General features: G+C 47.6%; 1 protein-coding gene across 2 annotated transcripts in view; it reads right to left on the bottom strand.

Moving 5' to 3' along the window:
• The window catches only part of IRAK1 (interleukin 1 receptor associated kinase 1), a 217,993-nt gene that overhangs the window by 48,278 nt on the left and 146,280 nt on the right, over positions 1 to 23,435 (bottom strand). For both annotated transcript variants that reach the window (XM_078664608.1, XM_078664609.1), the window contains exons 6-8: positions 17,000 to 17,064; positions 7,532 to 7,646; positions 5,287 to 5,402 (exon numbers count right to left, since the gene is read on the bottom strand). In XM_078664608.1, coding sequence (XP_078520734.1) covers positions 5,287 to 5,402; positions 7,532 to 7,646; positions 17,000 to 17,064 — 296 coding nt within the window. The remainder of the gene's footprint in view (positions 1 to 5,286; positions 5,403 to 7,531; positions 7,647 to 16,999; positions 17,065 to 23,435) is intronic.

Here is a 23,435-nt window from a genome sequence, read left to right as displayed (position 1 = left end):
TGTAAACAAAACAGGATGTGAACTTTTAAAACTCGAGCACCCGCAATATTTCAAAAACTTCATAGTCAGTCAGTAATAAGAAATGAAAATCATCTTTTTCTTTCCCTTTTCTTATATTTCTTTTTTATTTTCGGCCTGTTGGCCTCTTCTCTTGTCTTTATGGCCAGCCGACACGTGTTTCGTCAGTGAGGGAGTACCTCATGACTTCTTCAGGGCTGGTTCCTTGATGGTCTATAAACCTGAAGCAACCTGTACATTGGTCCGATTTCTATCTGGCTGTCTCAAATAGTGGTGCGATACACCAATGTCCACTTAAACTGGAGATATGTCCATAAATAAGTTGGTTTTCAGAAAAACTCCTTTACATATGTCAATATTACATGTCCCTTGCCACCTTATGTGGTTACATGAATAAGCAAAGAAAGTGTAGTGAGCGAGTAAGCTGCAGATATCTGAGGTCTATTCTTGCAATGGAGGACTCTGAAGTTAAAAGTCCCTGGCCGTTATGGAGCCCACTTCCTCGTCATCTGCAGTTAGAAATCTATTAGTATATAAGTTTGGCAAACGAGAGTACGAGTCTACTATCGGCAGGATGAGGACTAAAACTGCAGACACTTGGATACAGCGCTTTCCGCTCACATCTAATGTGAAGATTACAACGCAGGACGTGATCAGAAGAATTAACAATGGTTCACCTGGACCTCACTTAGAAAAAAAATTATATGATTTATGCAGCAAAATCACTATGTGCTTTCAATGCATGCATACTTGATCTAGCCATACAAATTATTCAAATCAAACACATTTGTAATGTTTACTTTACAAAGAAGATCATTAACATAACACTAATGCCATAGGTTTTATTAAAATTTAGAATAAAGTGCACTGTGCCTGCAGTGAAAAAGGAAGAAACCACAGGAAGGTTGCTGGGATGACGTCAAGGCAGCTACTTAGACGCCGAACCTTGTGCACTGACGTCCGTTCTGTACACGACTTTCCACGCCAGATGCGCAGAGCCATGCAAGACACTGACAACTGGTGCGTAAAACTAGGGCCCTTGAAGGACATTTTTAACCCTAGAAGTCAGTTCGCAGAACGGGGAGGATGGGTGGGGCAGTAAGGAATCTATAATTAATCTATGTCTCTTACAGATATATCGTTACCGAAGATAAGTAACTTGTTCATCTGAAAGAGACAATTAGTTATAGATTCCTTACCTTGTGAAGAGATACCCTAGCAATACCAACCCCGGAGGTGGGTCTGTGAACCAAGTTCACACCAGAAAGTCCTGGAGAACAGAACGGCCCAAAAAAGCTGTCTCTCTGGACTTGGCTGTCCAGGCAGTAGTGTTTTGTGAACGTGTGCCCACGTCGCTGCCTGACAGATGTCGTTGAGGGGGACTCCTCATCCCAAGCAGGGGCAGCTGCCATCGCCCTGGTGGAATGGGCACGCAGCCCCACAGGAGGCTCCTTCTTTGCTAAAGAATAGCAAGCTTTGATACACAAAATGAACCATCTAGAGACGGTCCATTTGTGTACTGCCCGACCTTTTTTAGCGCCCACGTAGCCAACAAAGAGTTGGTTATCTACCCAGAATTGTTTTGTGTGATCGAAGTAAAATGAAAGCGCATGTTTTGGATCCAGACGGTTGAGCCTTTCTTCCTCTTTAGAAGGATGCGGATAGAAGGTGGGCAAAGGGATGGTTTGACCATTGTGGAAGAAAGTAACCACTTTGGGAAGAAAGGATGGATGAGTGCGAAGGACAACCTTGTCCGGATAAACAGCCAGAAAAGGAGGTTTTGAAGAAAGAGCTTGGAGCTCACTCACAGAGGTGATCGCAACCAGAAAAGCAGTCTTTAAGGTCAGAAGCCTAAGAGGACAGTTATGTAGAGGCTCAAAGGGAGCGCACATAAGATAAGTTGGAACCAGGAGTAATGCCCTTAAGGAAGCGATTCACAACAGGGGACTTGAAAAGAGAATGCTGGTTCGTTAGCCACCACTGCAATTGGCGTGCAGTGCCCTCCGAGATCTGGACGCAATCGGACAGGTTCCCCATATGCTCTGCCCACTGGAACTTCAGGTCCCACTGCAGAGCCTGCATACGCCATATGTCACGAGCCACCAGCCGGTTGCAGGAGGCCATCAGACCCAGTAGCCGCAGCATCACCCTGACCGAAACCCAGGATAGGGGCTGAAAGATCGGAATCATAGCCCAAATATACCAGACTCGCTGCTTGGGAGGATAGACCCGAAACGGCATTGTGTCCAACACCGCTCTGATGAAGAGGAGCTTCTGAGAGGGAGTCAGGTGTGACTTCAGCAGGGTGATAGAAAACCAAAGCGAATGCAGGAGGTCCGCCGTAGTCTGGAGGTGGGAGACGACAGCCTGGAGGAAGACCGCCTTCAGCAGCCAGTCACTAAGATAGCTGAAGACTGGAACCCCTGATCTGTGCAAATGAGGTGCGACCACAGACATCACTTTCGTGAACACCCTATGGGCGTTGGTGAGGCCAAAGGGAAGCATGGTAAACTGAAAGTGTTTGTGGTCTACCGTGAACCTCAAGTTGGCTGGTGGGCCGGCAGGACGGGGATGTGAAAATATGCGTCCTGCAAATCCAACGCTACCATGCAGTCTCCAGAGCAGAAAGGACCTGAGTTAGCGTCAACATTTTTAACTTCTCTTTCCGGAAGAAGTGGTTGACGTTCTTGAGATCCAAGATAGGATGGAGGCCTTTGTCCTTCTTGGACACAAGAAAGTAGTGGTAATAGCAACCACGACCTACATCTGGGGCAGGAACTCGCTCGATGGCTCCTTTGACCTGAAGAGCCGTAACTTCCTGTTGGAGAAGGGCCAGATGATCCTCCGACATGCGATGTTTCTGAGGTGGCATGGCTGGGGGGGTAGTCTCGAAGGGGAGGGAGTAGTCCCTTCAGACTATCTGCAAAACCCACATGTCCGACGTGAAGTTGCTATAGTGGGGGAGGTGATGGCAAATCCTGCTGCCCACTGGCAATTGGTGGCCCTGAAAGGTCAGACAAGGAGGGTTTGGAGGCTGCTGCAGAGGGGGCAGTGGTGGACTGACCTGCTCGCTGGCCCCCAGACCCACGATGGTGGGTCCCGCGTCCCCGGCCGCGCAGCAAGGGCTGAACAGTTTGCGCCGGCCGGGTGGTGGAGAGGGCCAAGGACTTGGCCGTAGCCAGAGAGTCCTTGAAGCGCTCCAGCGTGTTGTCTGCTTTGTCGCCAAACCGGTGACGGACATCAAAGGGCATGACCATAAGGATAACCTAGACATCCCTGGAAAAGCCAGTCGGCCTCAGCCAGTCGTAGCGTTGAAGGACAACCGACGTGGAAATCGTCCTGCCTAGCGAGTCAGCGGTGTCCAGCCCACAGCGGATGGTATACTTGGCTGCATCTCTCCCCTTAGCGACTGCAAGGGAGAGCACGGCCCGAGCCTCCTCCAGGCACTGGTTAAGATAAACAAGAGGACCCCAATACTAGAACCAGGGGTAAGTAGTATGTTTAGGAAAAACAATGGTTGCCAAGTGGCCAATGTGGTCCAAATAGGTGACAACAATTGCAACAGAATTGTATTAATCAATATGCTCATAATCAAACAGGCGTATAAGGTAATAGTACCAGAGGGAGCAAAAAGAGAGCTATTTGGCAGCAACACAAGGCGGGATCAGTGAATCCTCATGGATATTGGGGAGGCAGGATCCTTGAATCCTCATGGATACTGATGAAGTGGAATCGGGGGCTCGCGAATCCTTGCCACCAGTGTCATTTTGCAGTAGGGGCAGTTCCCCCTTTATGCTGGTTCCTGCCGATGGTGGGAACAGACACTCACTTATGGGATTCGGGACACATTTTTCATTGTCAGACTTTAACCTTAAGCAAGACAGAGAAAGACTGAAAAGGGAGAACGGAGGAAGAGAAAAGTTGGGAAAACAATGAGAAAAGGCCTTGACAGAGCCAACAGAGCTCGCCTTTTAAACGCTTTGCCAATGTTTTTTGCCACTACAGCTCTGCATCGGACAAAAGGAAAAGAAAAAAATGCTTGTTTGCCGATGTAGAACAGCATTGTCAAAAAAAAGAAAAGTAGCAGCTTGCATAAATGCAAAACTATTTTTCTCTTCTGATCTTTTACTTTACTGTTCCAAAATGATGGACTCTAAACTCTGGGTGATAAATTAAAATAAACAAATAAGCACAAAGGCACATTAAAGAAATAAACAGCAGCACTGTACTGAAGTCAATGTTTTGGGGGATGATTTGAAAATAGGATTAAAAAAAAAAGGAATTGGAAGCTGTGGGGGGAGTAATGGTAGATGATTCAGGGGGTCGGAGAGCAACATGTAGAGTGTGAGGGGGGAATATGACTGAGAAGCAGCACACAAGGAAGACAGCAAGTAAACACATGCACTCCCATAGACAGGTAAATAAAAAATAAACAAGTTCCCAGAATGTAAACAGTGGAAGGATACATGTAGTCCAATCTACAGGATGGTAATGAAGTTAAATTCCAGGGGAGGGGCACACACAAGAAGAAGGAAAGCCGATTAATAATAAGCGAGCAAATGAGATTGACAAGAATGCTATTGAGTGATATGGAATGGAATGCTGCAATGTAAACCGCAAGCTTTGGTACTGTCCAGAATATGTCGTCAACAACAAAAATCTAAAAGCTACCTGTAGGCGGGACCTAAAAAAAAGGATGACAAAGAAACTGCAAGAGTGAGATAAAGAGAGAACTGCAGGGTGGTGGAAGAATTGGGCATGAGGTGGAATCAAAACGAGGCATCTTTGAAGTTGAGCAACCTCACCATCCAAAGCTCCCAAATAGAACTACGGCCCACGCGTTGCCTATTACCTTTTTTGCCAAATTAAGCACTATCACCTGATTAATACATCTGGAGAAGACAAAGGAAAAGGGAATTTGCTAGCTCAACAGCAAGAACTGAGCAAACACATCAGTTCCAGCGAATAATTTACTGGGTACCATGTCTCCTCATCTTGACATGGTATAGGCAAAACGTGCAAGGGTGGTGGCGAGAGAGTACATCAACCACTTTTAGTTCATACTGAGGGAAGAATCAAGATATAGTTCTAAAAGTGGGGCACAACATAAAAGACTGATTGGTAATAGTGTTTGCTTGACACAAGCTGTGTCAACTGCAATGGAACTTACTACCAAAAATGTGGAAACGGGCACAACGTGCTCACACCTCTGTACGTTACATGAACTACCCACTCCCCTCCCTTCCCAGAAGCCCTCAGAACTCTTACCTCTTCACATCCCCATGGATCAGGCTCGGCTGGTTCAAATGCAGAAACTGAACGGCACGGGCTACTCCCAGCATGATGGCCAGCCGCTGATTCCAGGAAAGTGCTTTGACACTGTCCTACAAGAAGACACGGATAGAGATGTTCACTCTGGGAATTGCCAATGAATGCATGATGGGCAGCACGCTTAGCCGATCTCACACCCCTATCCTCATTTTCTCTTCAAGCTTCTGCAGGGGACAGGGGAAGAACCAGTTCTCGTGGCATTCATGCGACATCACGTAAATCTAATATTACAAACACGCTGAAAGAGCCAAACACTTTAGTCGACAAACCTGGGGTCTTAGAATAAGATTTTTGATCGATTCTCAGTCGACAACGATGTACCAATTTGTTAGGATCAGAAAAATGAATCAGCAGAGAGATCTGTTTGTGCTGCTTCTCATTGCCTTCCACTCGCATTTCTAAGTATTACTTTTGCCCATATGAACCTCTTCAACAAAGTGTTGTCAGATTTCATACTGGACCCAGAACTTTGTCAATATTTTCAGGTGGACACTGGGCAGCAGCAGAGTGAAGCTGTCTATAGGTGTCACCCCCAACAACTTAACTGCGACAGCACAGTCGGCCAGAAGACGCCAGGCTAAGTCCCCAGAATGCCCCTATTCAATATCTGCTCTTATGCAGATCGTAACAAAAAGATTACAAACGAACCATGTGGCCAACTGTGACATGGTCTCACCTACGAAGAACTAAACCAATGGCAATCTACGTCATGACAGATTAAGTCAACTGCGCATTGGACACTTTACTGAGGAGGCGACACCACATTAAATGTAACAAACATTTGACCAAGACAAATTTGCATATTTCACTCATTGGTGTCTTGGATTACGAAACTCCTTCTCCATTTTCTCCTCCTCTTCATCACTCTCTCTCCAACCCTCTCTGGACTGATAGTCCATTTTGCTCCCACCGACCCTTTGATCAACAACAAATTGGGCTTGCATTTTCTAACGGGGATTATCCAAGACTTATGCATCAATTTCCCCATTCCTTTCACAACACTCTATTCCTTCTACCGACGTAGTAGTCTGCATGGATGACTATTCAACGAGTCAGTTCATCATTCTTTGATCGCTGTATTTTATGGTTTTAGCACCAGTATTCCTTTCTTTATTTTCACTCGGCATTGATGAAAGGCACAGGCAGAAAGTACAAAATAAAAATAAGGAAATTACACTAGCACCCCTGAAACAGTCATATTTTACCTTAGAGGAGCAGGATTCAGTCAAGTGAGATGTCCTTCCAATGAACTAAGACAGGTGGAGGCTTCAAGTGAGGGTTCGCTTCAATGTGAAGATACAACAAGCCTACTTTAATGTCTGCAGCACTCTGAGTGGATGCTCACACCAACCCAACATGAGACTCAGCACCTTCTCATCTTAAGGTTGTGCCAATGGTTTACAAGCTCAGTCTTTGCAAACCAAGAAGGGCGGCAGCTGCTGCGCTGCCATCACTGGCATGGGCTCTGCCTTTTTCTATTAATTGCTGTGTTCCGCCAGATTAACAACTGCCCTCCTATCTTTCTTTCTATGGATGCCTGCGATTCTTTGCTAACTTATTCTGTGCATTATTTTTCTGGCTCTATGTCCTCACCCCCACTCCCTCTGCCCCCCCACCCTTCTCCCCGACTGCTGTTTGGCAGGAAATTTAGGCAGAAGTGACATCCCCGGCATGTGTTGTTCTTTTATGAAGCCAGTGTGTCACTTCCAAAGATGACCCTGGTGCAGCTCGCGGATGCATCCGCCGCGACACTGCGTGGGATCCACTTGGGAGTGCTAAAACAATTCTAGTTGCATTCTGATGATTGGGGATACTTTCTAAATGAGCACACTGCTGTGATGCGAGCATCCACTGGACAAGTGTCACCACAAGAAAGTATAAAGGATACCTCTAAAGATTCCATATCATTTTGTATGTATTGTGTTTGAATTGCATTACACTGGAGTAATATCTTTGGTAGTGAACTTCGAGAAAACTTTCAATGTATGTAAACGCAAGGCAAGAGTAAAGCAGAGCAAACAAAAACAGGAGTGACAGCCGTAAGCAAATAAAGAAAATTGATCAATTGTATCCAAAATGTACATATTTCCATACATTTGCTCATATCGCGAGTCATGAGGACTGTTTCCTTCGTCTGAACCAAAATCAAGAGGAGATCATGCACAAAGATGTAGAAATATACCTGGCAGTGTATCCTGTCCTCTAGGGAGCCATTGGGCAGGAAGAGGTACACGAGGCAGTAGACCTCATCTTCCACACAGTACCCCGCCAGGTCGATGATGTTGGGGTGTCGGAGCCTGAAAGACCAGAGGGGAATAAGGTGAGCCAAGGACATTGAAAGAGACAAGCCTCACCTCCACTCTGAATCTAACAATAACCGTGTCCAGAATGAGCCACATATTCCTCTTGGTCCTTAAATTATATGTGCTATCACAAGCCAGTGAACTGGTGTCCATCTCACCAGGCTGAGATGATGCCTAAATCTGAATCGGTGACTTGCACGTTAAGCACAGAATACTGTAGAAGGTGAGGACCTTGTACTCTCGTACCTCTGCTATCATGATGTAAAATACAAGTGCGTATGCAGGTATATCACAGAAGGGCCATAATGTTTACAAGCTAAAAAAAGGCGGATGGATGCTCCTGCCTCCCCTGGTGCCAATATGGCTGGAATGCAACTGACCTTATTAACACGACTGATACCCACATGGTACCAAGACGGTCCGTGGGACAACCTCATATGTACATGGTATCGGTATAGAGTAAGCTGGCCCATAGGCAATTGAGAATGCACTGGGTGAAAGGCAGAGCTAGAGCGGATGAGCGATTGGAAGGGTAGTTTGCTCCAGACATCTGCTTTGTCGGGTTACTATTCCCCAGCAACACGCTCACGGAACACATTTCTAGCTTCCTGGATGAGTTTGTTATCATCTCCTTTGTTAGTGATCACTGTCATGTCTAAAATGTTCCTTCATTATAGCCAGATGCCCTAATGACTTCCTGCTAAGTGGGACGGGGTGATGCAAGAGGGCTTTCAGACCACCCCATCAATGTGCAGTCCTGGTAGTACCAAACAAGTAAGTGCCTCAAACATGCTATCAGTTGCTCAGCTAACCCTGCACACTGTGCATTACGAAAGTGACCGTCAATGAAGCCCACAACAGCATTAGAAGACAGCAGAGACTGGAGACAGACAATCCGAGCAGTGCTAAGTGGCAGCTCTTCAGGCGGCCATGATGAGCCAGAGCTTTCCAGTCTCGGCTGCTCCCACTTTTTCTGCCTTTCTAATTTCTGCCCTGTAGCCTGGCACACTTCAAGTGGTGATGGTGTCTTGCTTGGGGCAGTGGATGGGCTTGACCATCTTAAAGGCCTGTGACACCAAGTTCCTATCTCTGTCCATCCCCGCACAAAGGAGTCCAGGCTGGGACATGGCTTGAAAAGTCTATTCACACTTTCAGGGTGAGATGCAGGAGGAACAGGGGCCTGGGTGGAGAAGGCGGCCGGGTCCTGGGTGGAGAAGGCGGCCGGGGCCTTGGTGGAGAAGGCAGCCAGGGCCTGGGTGGAGAAGGCAGCCAGGGCCTGGGTGGAGAAGGCAGTGGGGGGCCTGGGTGGAGAAAGCAGCGGGGGCCTGGGTGGAGAAAGCAGCGGGGGCCTGGGTGGAGAAAGCAGCGGGGGCCTGGGTGGAGAAAGCAGCGGGGGCCTGGGTGGAGAAAGCAGCGGGGGCCTGGGTGGAGAAAGCAGCGGGGGCCTGGGTGGAGAAAGCAGCGGGGGCCTGGGTGGAGAAAGCAGCGGGGGCCTGGGTGGCGAAAGCAGCGGGCCTGGGTGGAGAAGGCGGCCAGGGCCTGGGTGGAGAAGGCAGAGATGGGCCTGGGTGGAGAAGGCAGCGGGGGGCCTGGGTGGAGAAGGCAGCGGGGGCCCTGGGTGGAGAAGGCAGCGGGGGGCCTGGGTGGAGAAGGCAGCGAGGGGCCTGGGTGGAGAAGGCAGCGGGGGGCCTGGGTGGAGAAGGCAGCGGGGGTCCTGGGTGGGGAAGGCAGCGGGGGGCCTGGGTGGGGAAGGCAGCGGGGGGCCTGGGTGGGGAAGGCAGCGGGGGGCCTGGGTGGAGAAAGCAGCGGGGGCCTGGGTGGAGAAAGCAGCGGGGGCCTGGGTGGCGAAAGCAGCGGGCCTGGGTGGAGAAGGCGGCCAGGGCCTGGGTGGAGAAGGCAGAGATGGGCCTGGGTGGAGAAGGCAGCGGGGGCCCTGGGTGGAGAAGGCAGCGGGGGCCCTGGGTGGAGAAGGCAGCGGGGGGCCTGGGTGGAGAAGGCAGCGGGGGGCCTGGGTGGAGAAGGCAGCGGGGGGCCTGGGTGGAGAAGGCAGCGGGGGGCCTGGGTGGGGAAGGCAGCGGGGGGCCTGGGTGGGGAAGGCAGCGGGGGGCCTGGGTGGAGAAAGCAGCGGGGGGCCTGGGTGGAGAAAGCAGCGGGGGCCTGGGTGGAGAAAGCAGCGGGGGCCTGGGTGGCGAAAGCAGCGGGCCTGGGTGGAGAAGGCAGAGATGGGCCTGGGTGGAGAAGGCAGCGGGGGGCCTGGGTGGAGAAGGCAGCGGGGGGCCTGGGTGGAGAAGGCAGCGGGGGGCCTTGGGTGGAGAAGGCAGCGGGGGGCCTTGGGTGGAGAAGGCAGCGGGGGCCTGGGTGGGGAAGGCAGCGGGGGGCCTGGGTGGGGAAGGCAGCGGGGGGCCTGGGTGGGGAAGGCAGCGGGGGGCCTGGGTGGAGAAGGCAGCGGGGGGCCTGGGTGGAGAAGGCACTGCGCCTATGGTGGAGAAGACTCATGAAAAGCCCTTTCTCTACCATGAGCTCTTTGATGTGAAAATCATATTCGCATCCTTTAATCACAGACGTCATAATGTTGTGCATGTGATCATGGACGGGGTATGGAATAATAAATGCTATACATTTCATTTAATGTTGCTTTCTCTTTATCTCTTTGAATGTTTCCTCCGATTATGTACGGCAAGATGCTACAAACACGGCTACTGTAATGTTTAAAGGTGTATAAATGGAAAAATAAAGTTTTATTACTACAAAAAATGCAATATATTCACATCATTACTACGCAGAAACACCCCTGCCTAATCTTCCCACGATACAGAAAAGGGGGTGGTGATGAACAGAGTGTCTGAATTAAGCAGACCACTCTTACCCAGTCCAAAGATCAAGGCTTGATCCATCACCGTTATTTATCTCACTGCCCCATCCCAGCTCAGAACCTGGCTATATGCAAATTAGTCTGTCCCTGGCCCAGTGCATCATGGGAACAGGGCAGACCAAACTACCAAGCCAATTCTTCACCAGAAAGGAGACAACCTACCGGGGACCGGTTTCTGGCATTTCAGCCTCTTTGGCCCGGCTTGCTTGAATCCTGATGGAGCAGTGAGAAAGGGACTCATGTCTGAGTATACCCTGCCACACCTATAGTGGCCAAAAACGATACAGAAAACTGGGATGGTGCAATGAGCTAAAAAACGGTGTTGGATCTAGCCCTGATCTCTTGACTGGGTGAGAGTACTCTGCTTAATTCAGAGACTCTGTCCATCACCACCCCTTGTTGTAAATAATTTTGTCCACCCTAAGCGTGTAAGGGTATACTCAGATGTGAGTCCCTTGCTCATTGCACCATCAGGATTCAAGCAAGCCGGGCCGAAGACGGCTGAAATGCCAGAAACCGGTCCCCGGAAGCTTGTTTCCTTCCCAGTGTAAGAATTGGCTTATGTAGTCTGGTCTGCCCTGTTCCCATGATGCACTGGGCCAGGGACAGACTAATTTGCATACAGCCAGGTTCTGAAACTGGGATGGTGCAATGAGCTAAAAAACGGTGTTGGATCTAGCCCTGATCTCTTGACTGGGTGAGAGTACTCTGCTTAATTCAGAGACTCTGTCCATCACCACCCCTTGTTGTAAATAATCTTCCCACGCTCACACTAACGTCATCACCACACATCCACCTTTAACCACATCCCTAGGGTAATACCTTCTTCTTCCCCATTTCCAGTTTCAATTTGCAGTGAATTCTGGTGGGTTTTCTCAATGTTTTTCAATGTCAAAAACTGGGAAAATCTGTGGTTATTAGAGCTCACTCTTTTTTGTCCCATAAAATACCATAGGCATGAGGTTTTTTCAGTACTTTTAAGGATGTTGGTTTCATTTTTTAATGTGTTTACTTCCATCCTGCTTCTACGTCCCTTTTTTTGTGTGCAAGTTTTCCTCTTCCAAGTAACTTTTCATTATTTGCCTCACCTCCCTGCCGGTCTCCTTTCAAAGCACTCAAACCCCTCTCTCTAGCAGTCCAGAGTCACCCCATGTCCAGGACGAGCATCAACGCTCATAGGATTGCAAATCATTAAGATTTTTTTGCAGTTGATAAAAGGTTAGGTGAGCATTTAACATACCTTCCTGCTGCTCCACTCAACAAAGATTGACGGAATGAAGATTTTCTACCGGTGCGGTGCTCTGTTATTGCAAATTAGTGTCACACTGTCCTGTTCTTTGTCTCAACTCAAGCTACCAAGGAAGGACTGGGCGAATTGATGTGGTATTCTGAGCCTAACACTGCTCTACATGGTCAGAGGGATGTCGTCTGCTCAGAAATGAACGTGCATGATGATAGTTACATGGTCTCTACTGATAGTAAATGTAAATGTAAATTGATACTTGTATAGCGCACTACTCACCCGCAAGGGTCTCAGGGCGCTTGTACGAATACCGCTGTGGAACCCATCCTGGATTTCCCTGTGAGGTGTCCACTCCTAGGCACCCCCAAGGTGAAGCCAGGCATCCTTAGCGTTGTGGGGAGGTTGTAGAGATTAAGCAAGCTATTGCCCAGAGTTGCAGAGTGGGACTCCATGATTGGAATAGGCACCGCGGCGAGAATTATCAGGTCCGTGGAATTTTGAGCCCAAGACCCGCCGAGGCGGGAATTGAACCCTGGTCCCGGGCCAGACCTCTGCATCAGGGTCTGCCGCTCTAACCATTGATTCAGAAAAGGGGGTGGTGATGAACAGAGTGCCTGAATTAATCAGACCACTCTTACCCAGTCCAAAGATCAGGGCTTGATCCATCACCGTTTTTTAGCTCACTGCACCATCCCAGCTCAGAACTTGGCTATATGCAAATTAGTCTGTTCCTGTCCCAGTGCATGATGGGAACAGGGCAAACCAAACTACCAAGCCAATTCTTGTACTGGGAAGGAAACAAGCTTCCGGGGACCGGTTTCTGCCATTTCAGGCGTCGTCGGCCCAGCTTGCTTGAATCCTGATGGTGCAATGAGCAAGGGACTCACATCTGAGTATACCCTTCCACGCTTATGGTGGACAAAATGATTCAGAAAAGGGGGTGGTGATGAACAGAGTGCCTGAATTAAGCAGACCACTCTTACCCAGTCCAAAGATCAGGGCTTGATCCATCACCGTTTTTTTTTTTTTTTTTTTTACTCAGACATGAGTCCCTTGCTCATTGCACCATCAGGATTCAAGCAAGCCGGGCCGAAGACGGCTGTAATGCCAGAAACCGGTCCCCGGAAGCTTGTTTCCTTCCCAGTGTAAGAATTGGCTTTTGTAGTTTGGTTTGCCCTGTTCCCATCATGCACTGGGACAGGAACAGACTAATTTGCATACAGCCAGGTTCTGAAACTGGGATGGTGCAATGAGCTAAAAAACGGTGTTGGATCTAGCCCTGATCTCTTGACTGGGTGAGAGTATTCTGCTTAATTCAGAGACTCTGTCCCTCACCACCCCTTGTTGTAAATAGCTCTAACCATTGAGCCACACTTCTCCACCTCCATAGTAAACTGTTCTGCTGTATAAAGAACCAGCTGAGGTAGTAAAGAAGCGGAACGACTTGCAGGATTCCTTCGAATCGTTTGCCAGTGCAGTTCACACCAGGAGTGACATTTACTTTATGTTACTGTGTCACGTGTATGGGATTTTGTGTTAATTTGAAAGCCCGCACAGGACCACTAAGAAATGATTTTTACCACCAGTGGGCCTTTGTCAATTCTAAAGCAATACAGGACTGTGCGGCTTCCAGTTTTCTTGCGTTTGGACAATAACCATGTTGGTGAAAAGAACGAGCACAGCTCTAGATTACATTAAATATGGCCCCTTAGTTTGAACACGTGATTTGGTTCCAAGCTTCATTTTGACATGGAGGCAGAAGGAATGTCATTTTAACTTTGGTGGTATCAAGGCCATGTTCTACTCCTGTAAGCAGGCTCAGAACTGGTTCCTGCATGTTTCCTCTCAAACAGTGCTGTCTGCAGCACACATTTAGAAACAGAGAGCTAAGGCGGTCTCTTCATGATTGGACCAGCACGGTCTGTAGCTCCTACAATAACATAGATTTTGTACGTATGTGCTGTGGGCAGCTCTGTATCGGCACAAACCAGAGCAGAACCTTCTGGGCTTCAGCTTGGCCGCTGAGATTCCTCATATGGGCCTTTTCCTGCTATATGAGCAAATACAGCTCCTTGAGGCATATTTCTGAGGCCATCACCATATATAAATAAGAACAGGTGTATTGAGTACAGGACACGGATTCTAGGGGCGTCCATATGCACAGTGATATTTGCGGTCACAATCATGGCACAGGAGTTTCCAGAGAGCAAACTTAGTGCTGCTCTCAGTGAAGGAGAGCGAGAAAATGTTTCGCTTACACTTACCGAGACCCTGTTCAGGATTGAGCTGCAAACGTGCTGGCCACTACACAGTATTAGGCACTGAACAGGGAGCTAAAGCCATTTTAGTAGAGCCAAGCTCCCCAATAGAAATGAAAGTAGGCTCCAGGTTCTTTGCGGATGGTGGAAATGGACTAATACGTGGCTTACCACTGACCACATTGTTCCTAGCAGGAGCATCCATCAGAGAAAATTGCTTAGAGGTAGAGACTGCACTTCTACTGTTTTGAATCCATAGTGCACTAAAGCAGTAAAAGCGTAGCAAAATCCAGTGTTTCCCAGTTTCTACTGAAAAGGAAACGTTCCCTCTGGTATTGTTTTATCAGTTATAATCGGTTTTAATTGAAAAGCAGAAACCCCAGCTATAAAATAGTCTTCATTCATTTTCCTGCAAACCATTGATCTTTTCCAGCTACCTCTACTTGCGGCTATAGAGACGCTGAAGTCACCAAAGCCACTTCTTGGCCAGCTTATGTGCTTTCTTACCAGATTTCTACAGAAAAATACAACACAAGTGTTGTCAATTTCTGCGGGCTACTATATTCAAAATGTACATTAGGGTACACTTTGACTACTCCATAGTCCATCTCTTTGAGGGCCGCACCCACTGTCACTTGTTGACTGAAAACTCCGACAGATGAGCCCAGAAGCACCTGATAAACACAGCCAAACTCAGTGTCTCTTCTTTCCATTTTTAACTCGGATTCTTCTATATGGAGTATTTTTTTCTCCCTAGGTCTTTGCAAGTTAGCTTTACTTCGATTATTTTTCACTGTACTCTTCATGCCTTACACAACTCCGCCATACTCCACGTGCCACTTCAACTACTTCTCCAGAAGCATTACCCTAAATTTGTTCTCCATTCACCCAATGCTTCACCCAGACAGTCTCTCTTCCAATATGTCAATGACATACCCATACTGGTTCTCAGCATCTCCACAGGTCTTCACTTGAGGGTTTCTCCTCTTTTCTCCACATGTCAGGTTTCTCTCCCTTTCACCCTATGCGATGCTTGGTGTTTTCCTCCCTCCTTCCCATTCCTTCCCCATCCCTGGAGGGTTTCTCCTTCCTTCTCCCCATGCGTTGTCCAGTGCTTTTCCTCCATTTTCTCATTCCTTACCCATCCCTAGAGCGGTGTTTCCCAAACTTGGGGTCTCGACCCACTGTTGGGTCGCGAAAGTCCAAGCACCAAATAAGATGCCTTTAAATTCTGCATTTATCCTGTCACATTTGCTGAGCTTCTATGAGAGAGAGGTCAAATGTCAGGCTATCTCTTGCAATAATTGCTGCTTAGTTTGTTTTTTAAATGCGGGGATTGGTACTTCTAATCTCCTCTCACTTTACAGTCAGAGAAAGATAAGTAAAGTGAATTGTGTGATAATCTTGCGGAGGTATATGAAGTGTAGGAAGTAAGGTTGTAGGATGGCATTAGTTTGCAACACACAACAAAATGTAAATACTGTAAATGAACTGTACACATTCAGCAGTTAGGAAAGCAAAAATGAAGCAGCTCTTAAGTGGGAGGGAAACAAAGATTTTAACCGGATGAAAACAAATCAAGTCACATTACTTGGTGATGCACAAATGATAAACATTCACTAAAGAACAATTTCCATGCATAATCATTTGTGTGCAATATAATTTTATAGTTTTATCAGCAGTGGCCGTTTCAATGAAAAATGTCTAGTCTCTGAATGACAGTGCGCTACCACACAATGCTTTAGCTACATATCATTTTTTTTAAAAACCCACTTCAAGTCCATCAAGATAGGTGGATGGTGAAAATCTATCATTCTAAAATGGGTAGTGCTTTAAAAAAGATTGAAAAGCGCTGCCCAAGAGGGTTTCGCATTCTTCCTCCCCATGCCCTTTCCGGGGTTTCTCCCGCCTTCTTCCCATTCCTTACTCATCCCAAGAGGGTTTACCCCCCATGCATTGCCCAGTGTGTCTCCTCCCTTTCTTCCCATTCCTTACCCATCCCTAGAGTTTCCCCTCCCATTCCTTACCCATCCCTAGAGTTTCCCCTCCCATTCCTTACCCATCCCTAGAGTTTCTCCTCCCATTCCTTACCCATCCCTGGAGTTTCTCCTCCCTTCTTCCCATTCCTTGCCTATCCCTAGAGTTTCTCCTCCCATTCCTTGCCTATCCCTAGAGTTTCTCCTCCCTTCTTCCCATCCCTAGAGTTTCTCCTCCCGTCTTCCCATCCCTAGAGTTTCTTCTCCCTTCTTCCCATTCCTTGCCTATCCCTAGTTTCCTCTCCCTTCTTCCCATTGATTACCCAATCCTAGAGAGATCTCCTTTTTTCTCCCCATGCATTGCACAGTGTGTCTTCTCCCTTCTTCCCATTCCTTACCCATCCCTAGAGTTTCTCCTCCCATTCCTTGCCTATCCCTGGAGTTTCTCCTCCCTTCTTCCCATTCCTTGCCTATCCCTAGAGTTTGTCCTCCCTTCTTCCCATCCCTATACCTAGAGTTTCTTCTCCCCATTCCTTGCGTATCCCTAGTTTCCTATCCCTTCTTCCCATTGCTTACCCAATCCTAGAGAGATCTCCTTTTTTCTCCCCATGCATTGCACAGTGTGTCTTTTCCCTTCTTCCTACTCTTTACCCGTGCCTAGAGAGATTCTCTTTGCTCCTCTCTGTGCCTTGCCCAGTGTTTTGCTTCCCTTTCCTTTCCATCCATTCCAGACATCCCTACAAGGTTTCTCCTCTCTTTTCAGAGTGCCTGGCCAGGGAGTGTCTCATTTTTCTTCTATGCCTCACCCAAAGGTTTGTGCTCTCCCATATACACTGTTCATAGATTCTCAATACCTTTAGTGCTTTACAGATTTTTTCTGCTTCTCCCTATGCCTTACACAAAAAGATGCCTCTTTCGCCACATGCTTTGCCCACAATTTCTCCTCCTTTCCCCCATAGCTTTACAGAGTTTTTTTTAAACCTTCTTCCCAGACTCACCCAGATAGTTTCTCAACCTCGGTGAGAAAGCTCTGCTTCACAGTGCTCCACTCCAGCTCTGCGTCCTGCATTAGAACACACAGAGAACCTTTATTTAGTCAAACACAAACCAGTTTTAAATGTATTCTTTCAACATTTTTTCAAACAGATAGTTAGCAATTTTTTGTTTAAAAATAGTTTTTGGTGTTCTCATTCTTTTTATACGTGGTTCACAACATTTAAAAAACGACTTTGTACAAAATAAACAAAAGATTAAGCACGCTACCTATACACTCTATGTATGAATCCTAAGAGTTGCCGCAGCAGTGCAGAAGGGTGACATGACTACTCTCAGATTAGAAATAGGAGCTGCCATAAACTGATTAGATCTGGTTTTCAGAATGCTACTTCCTTTGGGTTGCTGATGCCTGACCGGCAAGCACTCCGTTCTTCCACAAAGGATAATGGATGCAGAACAATGCTTGCTTATGTTCCATAACGTTTGATAGGGTTTTTCGGTGTTTCATTATAAATTCAGTTTGGGGTGATGCTTCCTCCTCTCAAGGATGCCCGGGAGGGCATTTTGTTCATGCACTAGAGACCATAGATTTCGAATGATGTCTCCTTCTATTAGATGGATAGGAGGATAATAATCCAGCTGCAGCCAGAGCAGGTAATTTCACAAGCGCCATTAAGCAGACAACACTTGTTTCAGCATCCAATCAGAATGTGATTTGGCGATGAATGATCTTAACTCATATCTACTGACCCCATCAATGACCTATGACCAATGACATCAGAGAATGTGAATTTTAATGACTCGTTAAGTGCACTGTTACCCAAGGGTGTCCTGGCGCTGTGATACACAAAGAAGCTAGATTGTTTAAAGAGCGGATTGCCATTATTTTAGTACCGTCCCAAAAGGTAGCAATTGTGAAATAGAGCACAGGCTACATGGTCGCATTAATAATTTTAAAAAAAAAGGCTAAAAGGTAGCATGTGCAACAAGACAGAGAAAGAACAACTGTCCAATCTACCAGGTCAGAACTTTGGAACCACCAATAGGAGGGAGGGTGTTGGAGGAGCGCAGTTGTCAGACAGGGACGTTATGCTTGAATTTATATTGCAGACAGATTGGGACCAACTTGTGAAAGGCATGAACAATTAAACATGCTGCCTTACACAAAATACACTAATCCATAGGTAGCCAATGAAGTGTGGCACGTGCAGCAGATGTTCTTAAAGCAATTGGAAGAGGGCAGGAGCATGTGAATCTACAGCACTACATGCCAAGAACATATACCGATAGGTTAATTAATATAATCCATTCAAGGCATGTGTGCTGTAGATACACATGCTGTGCATAGACTGTAAAGCAGTCTTCCTCCCTAAGCGGGGGCTAGCCTGTGGGGGTTGCAGTTGTTTGAAAGAGTCTGTAGTACTGCTTGGCCAACGTTTGTTGACGTGCTAGTACAAAACCACAGTAACGTCTTGTAAAGGTGTGTGGTTCGGGCCATGTCACTGCTTTACAAATGTCAGCAATGGGAATGTTCCCTAAAAATGCCATAGAAGCCCCTATTGTATGAGTTGAGTGAGCTTTAGGGGGGGAACAGGTAAAAGTCCTAGCTTTAGCATAGCAAGTTTGAATGCATTTTACTATCCATCTTGAAATCCCAGTTTTACTAAAAGCATTTCCAATGTGAGGAGGTGAAAAAGCAATGAATAATTGCTTAGTGTTTCTAAATGTTTTAGTCCTGTCACTATAAAACATTAAAGCTCTATTAACATCTAAAGTATGTAGAGCTCTTTCTGCAACAGAGTCAGGTTGTGGGAAGAAAACAGGTACAAATTGACTGATTCCTGTAAAAAGGTGAAACTACTTTAGGAAGGAACTTTGGGTTTGTTCCGAGCACTACCTTATCTCTATGCAGACCCCCCAGGATATAGCGGCATGGATTAGCAAATTTAGCGGCACAAAAATGGAAATTTAGCGGCACAAATATGGAAATTTAGCGGCACAAAAATGGAAATTTAGCGGCACAAATATGGAAATTTAGCGGCAATTTAGTGGCATTTTATTTGGCGGTTTTTCTTACAACAAACACAGATATCTTAGTTTTTTGTGTTTGTGGTCTGTGTATGTTGGTTCCTGGTGTGTTTGTGGTCTGTGTGTGTTTGTGGTCTGTGTGTTTGATGCCTGTGTGTGTTGGTCTGTAGTGCGACTGACCCCTGTGCCGCCGGGTCACTGATGCCCTTGAACTCTCTAAAGCTACTGCTGTCTGCGGACACTGAGCCCTCCTAGCGCCCCTTGGGGCCCCGGGCAGTGCATGTCTAAAGACAAGGGCCCATCCGGGAGCCAGGAGAGTGAACTTGATAATACCCTCAACAATGTCCTAGCCTTTCTCTCCCTGCTACTTAGCTCACCGTGCGGGGCTGCAGGACCATCTTTGTTCACCCTTCAGTGGAAGTGTTTTCCTGCGCAGTACATGGCCCACACTGCTTTTACTTAATCTCGCTAGCAAATGAAAGCAAGCATATTTTTAAAGTCTGTGAATCTAAAGGCGCGGTAATAATTGTGTCCGGCATTAAAGCATGCTTTCATTCCATGTGCTGTCTGTTTATTGCTACAATTTAACAAAAAGCTGTAAAAACATTATTTGTCTTCCACGGGATTGAAACTAGTGCCAAACTCCAAGTGTGAATGCAGATACTTGCAGTGGGTCTCCTACACATGTAGGGGGGTCCAGGGGAGGCTGGTGAGATTTGAAGGTGGTGAGGCGTGGGGGTCGTCAGAGTTGAGTGCCCGGTGGTGGGAGTGGGGGGAGGTGGGGGGGCGGGGGGGAGGGGGGCTCGGCGCTCGGGTGGGTTCAACTGACTTCTGCCAAACAGAAACCATGCCTGTCGCCTCCTTTCGGCAGCCAAAATTCACCCAACACACACACGTCTGCCAGGCAAATACTTTTTGCCATATAGTGGAGGAGGAGCCTCAGCAGGCAGACGTGCCCTGCTGAGGCTCCGCGATCGGGCTCTCATGCCGCCCGCTTCCTAGCTTCGCCCCGACCTATATTGACATCGGCCGGGTGACGGAGTGCATGCAGCGCTGGGAGATGCCGCGAAATCATGCCTGGGTGCGCTCCCCACAGCAGAACGGGGAGAGTTGCACTGCATGCTCCCGGTGGCAAGATGGCGCCCGCCGGGGCTCTGGGAGTCCGGTCCGGTGCCTCGAGCTGTGCGCCAGGAGTGGCACGGGGACATTTGTCTGCGGACACAGCAGAGGAGTGGCGGCACTCCGACAGTGCCTTTCCCTGACGCGAGTCCTGGAGGGCACACAAGGAGACTGGTGGCGGCGATCGGTGACGGCCCGCCATCTTGGCTGTCCGGATCTCTGCCTCGCCACCCCACAGCCCCGCGATCTCAGCCCGCAGTCTCACCGAGCATGGTCGTGACGCCACCCATCCATCAGCGGCGATCTGGGAGCTGGGGAGTCGATTGCTGCCCCCAACTCCGCATTGAAGCACGAAATAGCCCCCGATCGGCAACAATTGCCTGACTCCAAGATGGCGCCCAGTGTTGAAAACGGCCGACGGAGCCGATCCTGAATATCTGGGGGTGTACAGCACCATCGGGATAGAGGTGAGCAGCGGACCACGCGCAGGGACAAAGCTAAAGGGAATTTCTCTCTCTGCTGCAAGGACATAATAAACACACGTTGCCTGCCTGACTCTAAGATGGCGGCCGGAGGCGACTGCTGATGGCGATCGCCGCTTCCACTGGATCGCCCCAACTTTTCCCCGGCCCCCTGCTAATCCTGTGGCCCCCTATTGATCTAGTGACCTGCCTCCCGACCTGTTGCCAGCTTGGAGCCACTGCCAGTGCCGGATTATCCGGTTGTTTATTTCGTATGAACTGCAGTCTCCTGTTATTCCCACGCAGAAGAACTTAGATGGAAAAAACTGTGTTGGGGTTACTTATGGCCTTGAGGAACTAGCACCAAGCGCGGAGAGAAACTTGGAGACAGAGAGCTCACTTGGTGGCTGCTGGGACTGAGACTGCCATCATGACTTCAAACAAAGTAGTTGTAAAGGGACAGCTGAAATTCCAGGAGCCTAGTCCCGACAGTTCGACGACTTTGAAGGGCTGGAAAGGTCCCCCGCTACACGGCGGAGGAGGGCACTGGACATTCCAGGAGCCTAGTCCCGACAGCTCGACGACTTCGGAGGGCTGGAAGTGGTCCCCCGCTACACGGCGGAGGAGGGCACTGGACATCGAATGCTGTCTTATTTAAAGCGCTTTGACAACCTAATCGGTTCAAGTTACTGAAATGTGCAACGTAACTGATTCTATGTAAACTGATAAATGTAACATGTGCTATGTAAAGCGCTCTGATAACCTAATCGGTTCAAGTTCGCGCTATAGAAAACTCTAAAAATAAAATAAAATAAATAAATAGTTACAAAATAGTAGTTTACAAATTCCCCTGGAAGTTTGATTTCCATAAATACAGTTTTCAAGCTACAACTAGGAGAGTACAGTGTTGTGAAACTTCAAAGTTCCTTTAACAATTTCTCCAAACTTGTGAAGTTCAGGAACATGGAAGACTTATTTAAAACACCTATTAAAATAAGTTTAAAATAAATAAATAACACGACAAACATACTTTAGCAGGTGAATTTTCACAAAATGTTATTGCCTAAGTTATAATCGTGTGCACCCCCGATTAAAACTATGTGACCACATTATTATATTTCTGTCTCTGGACACAGGTTCTATTTTATAAACGTATAACATTGCTTTGTAAAACAGTTAAACATAAAGACACGTGATTAAGATTAGTGTTTGGACGGCACTGACCGATTTCCATAGGTCCAGAGCGCTCTGTGGGAAGCAGTTGACTGTTCCAACTCCCTTCACACTATGAGCCAATTACCTACGTATGAAAACCGCAAAGTTTGAAGTGATACCAGGAAGTGCATGAAGGCGCCTCGCGTCTCTTGATTGCACCTGTGAGGAGTGTGATTGCCTCATGACACAAAAACTGTATTCACCCTGCTGACGAATTCCACGTCAGGCTGCTCAATCGAGTTCAGTCGGTCAAAGTGCAAAAGTATATTCTTTAGATTAGAACCTGTATTCGCAGGATGAGCTAATCTTTCACTGATAAATGCGTGACAAGGAACAGTCAAGGTAGGTTGAGTTAAGGAATTCTTTAGAAGTTGTCCGTCATGGCACTCTGTCGCAGAAGTGGCGTACGTCGTATTACTAATGCATTATCGGCGTTCGCCTACCTTACTTGTACTGCGGCAGACCGTGGCAGGGAGGGATGACTGCATGTGAGAGGCTGGAGGGCGAGAGTGTGACCTCGTCCTCGGAGTCGTACCTGGCTTGAATAAACAAAACCGAGTCAGACAATATGCAATTTTTGGTCGGCACACGGGGCAGTGAGCACTTCTTCCTTTGAGGCTGCTGCACTGCGTGTGGTATCTCCCTTGTCTTCCAGCCCGATCCTCGTCCCGAGGCTAGTCGGGCAACGCCCCATTCGCCCCTATGCACTTTTAATCCCCTTGAAAGGGGTCTGAATGTTTAGGTTTCGCGGGCACTTCTGTAAAAATACCGCCATTTTTACAAAAGTGCCGATTTCGCGGGCACTTTAGTAAAAATCGCGGCATTTTTACAAAAGTGCCGTTTTCGCGGCAAATCGCGAAATCGCGAAAACCTGGAGGGTCTGTCTATGAACTTGGAACAATGGTTCTTCCAAGGTTCGTGCCTGGAGCTCACTGACACATCTAAGTAAAGTGATAGCGATTAAAAAAGCAACTTTCCAAGACAAATATTGGATTTGGCAAGAACGTAGAGGCTCAAATGGAGGCCCCATGAGCCTTGTTAATACAATGTTTAGATTCCATGCTGGTGCAGGTTGAAGTCTAGTGGGAATGATGCTTTTAAGTCCTTCCATAAATGCTTTAATAACAGGTATTTTGAACAAAGATCAATGTTGTCTATTCTGCAAGTATGCTGCAATGACGGCAAAGTGTAAGCGTATTGAAGTGTAGGCTAGACCTGAGGTTTGAAGATCCAGCAAATACCAAAGAATTGTTTGTATTTGTGCTTGTAATGGGTTAACATTTTGATGCTGACAGGATAAGACAAATGGTTTCCATTTAGCGGCATAGCATTGTCTAGTTGTAGGCCCAAGAGCCTGTTCAATAATTTTCACGCGTTGTTGCAGTCAGTTTAAATACCCACATTCTAGGACTTCAGGAGCCATATTGCAAGGTTCATTTCCTTGGGACTGGAATGTCTGATGTTAGAGTCTGGGATTACAGAAAGAGGCTGGACACAACTACAGAGAGGGAGGACAAACTGTTCTACAAAACATAGTATGCACCAGAGGGTAGTCATGTGAATAACATGGCGTTTCAGGCCACAGGGCCTCCATTAGCAGCGCATGGTCCAATAA

The sequence above is a fragment of the Lissotriton helveticus genome, chromosome 10 (genome assembly GCF_964261635.1).
Source record: "Lissotriton helveticus chromosome 10, aLisHel1.1, whole genome shotgun sequence".
NCBI classification, from domain to species: domain Eukaryota; kingdom Metazoa; phylum Chordata; class Amphibia; order Caudata; family Salamandridae; genus Lissotriton; species Lissotriton helveticus.
This window is presented reverse-complemented; position numbering and strand designations above follow the sequence as displayed.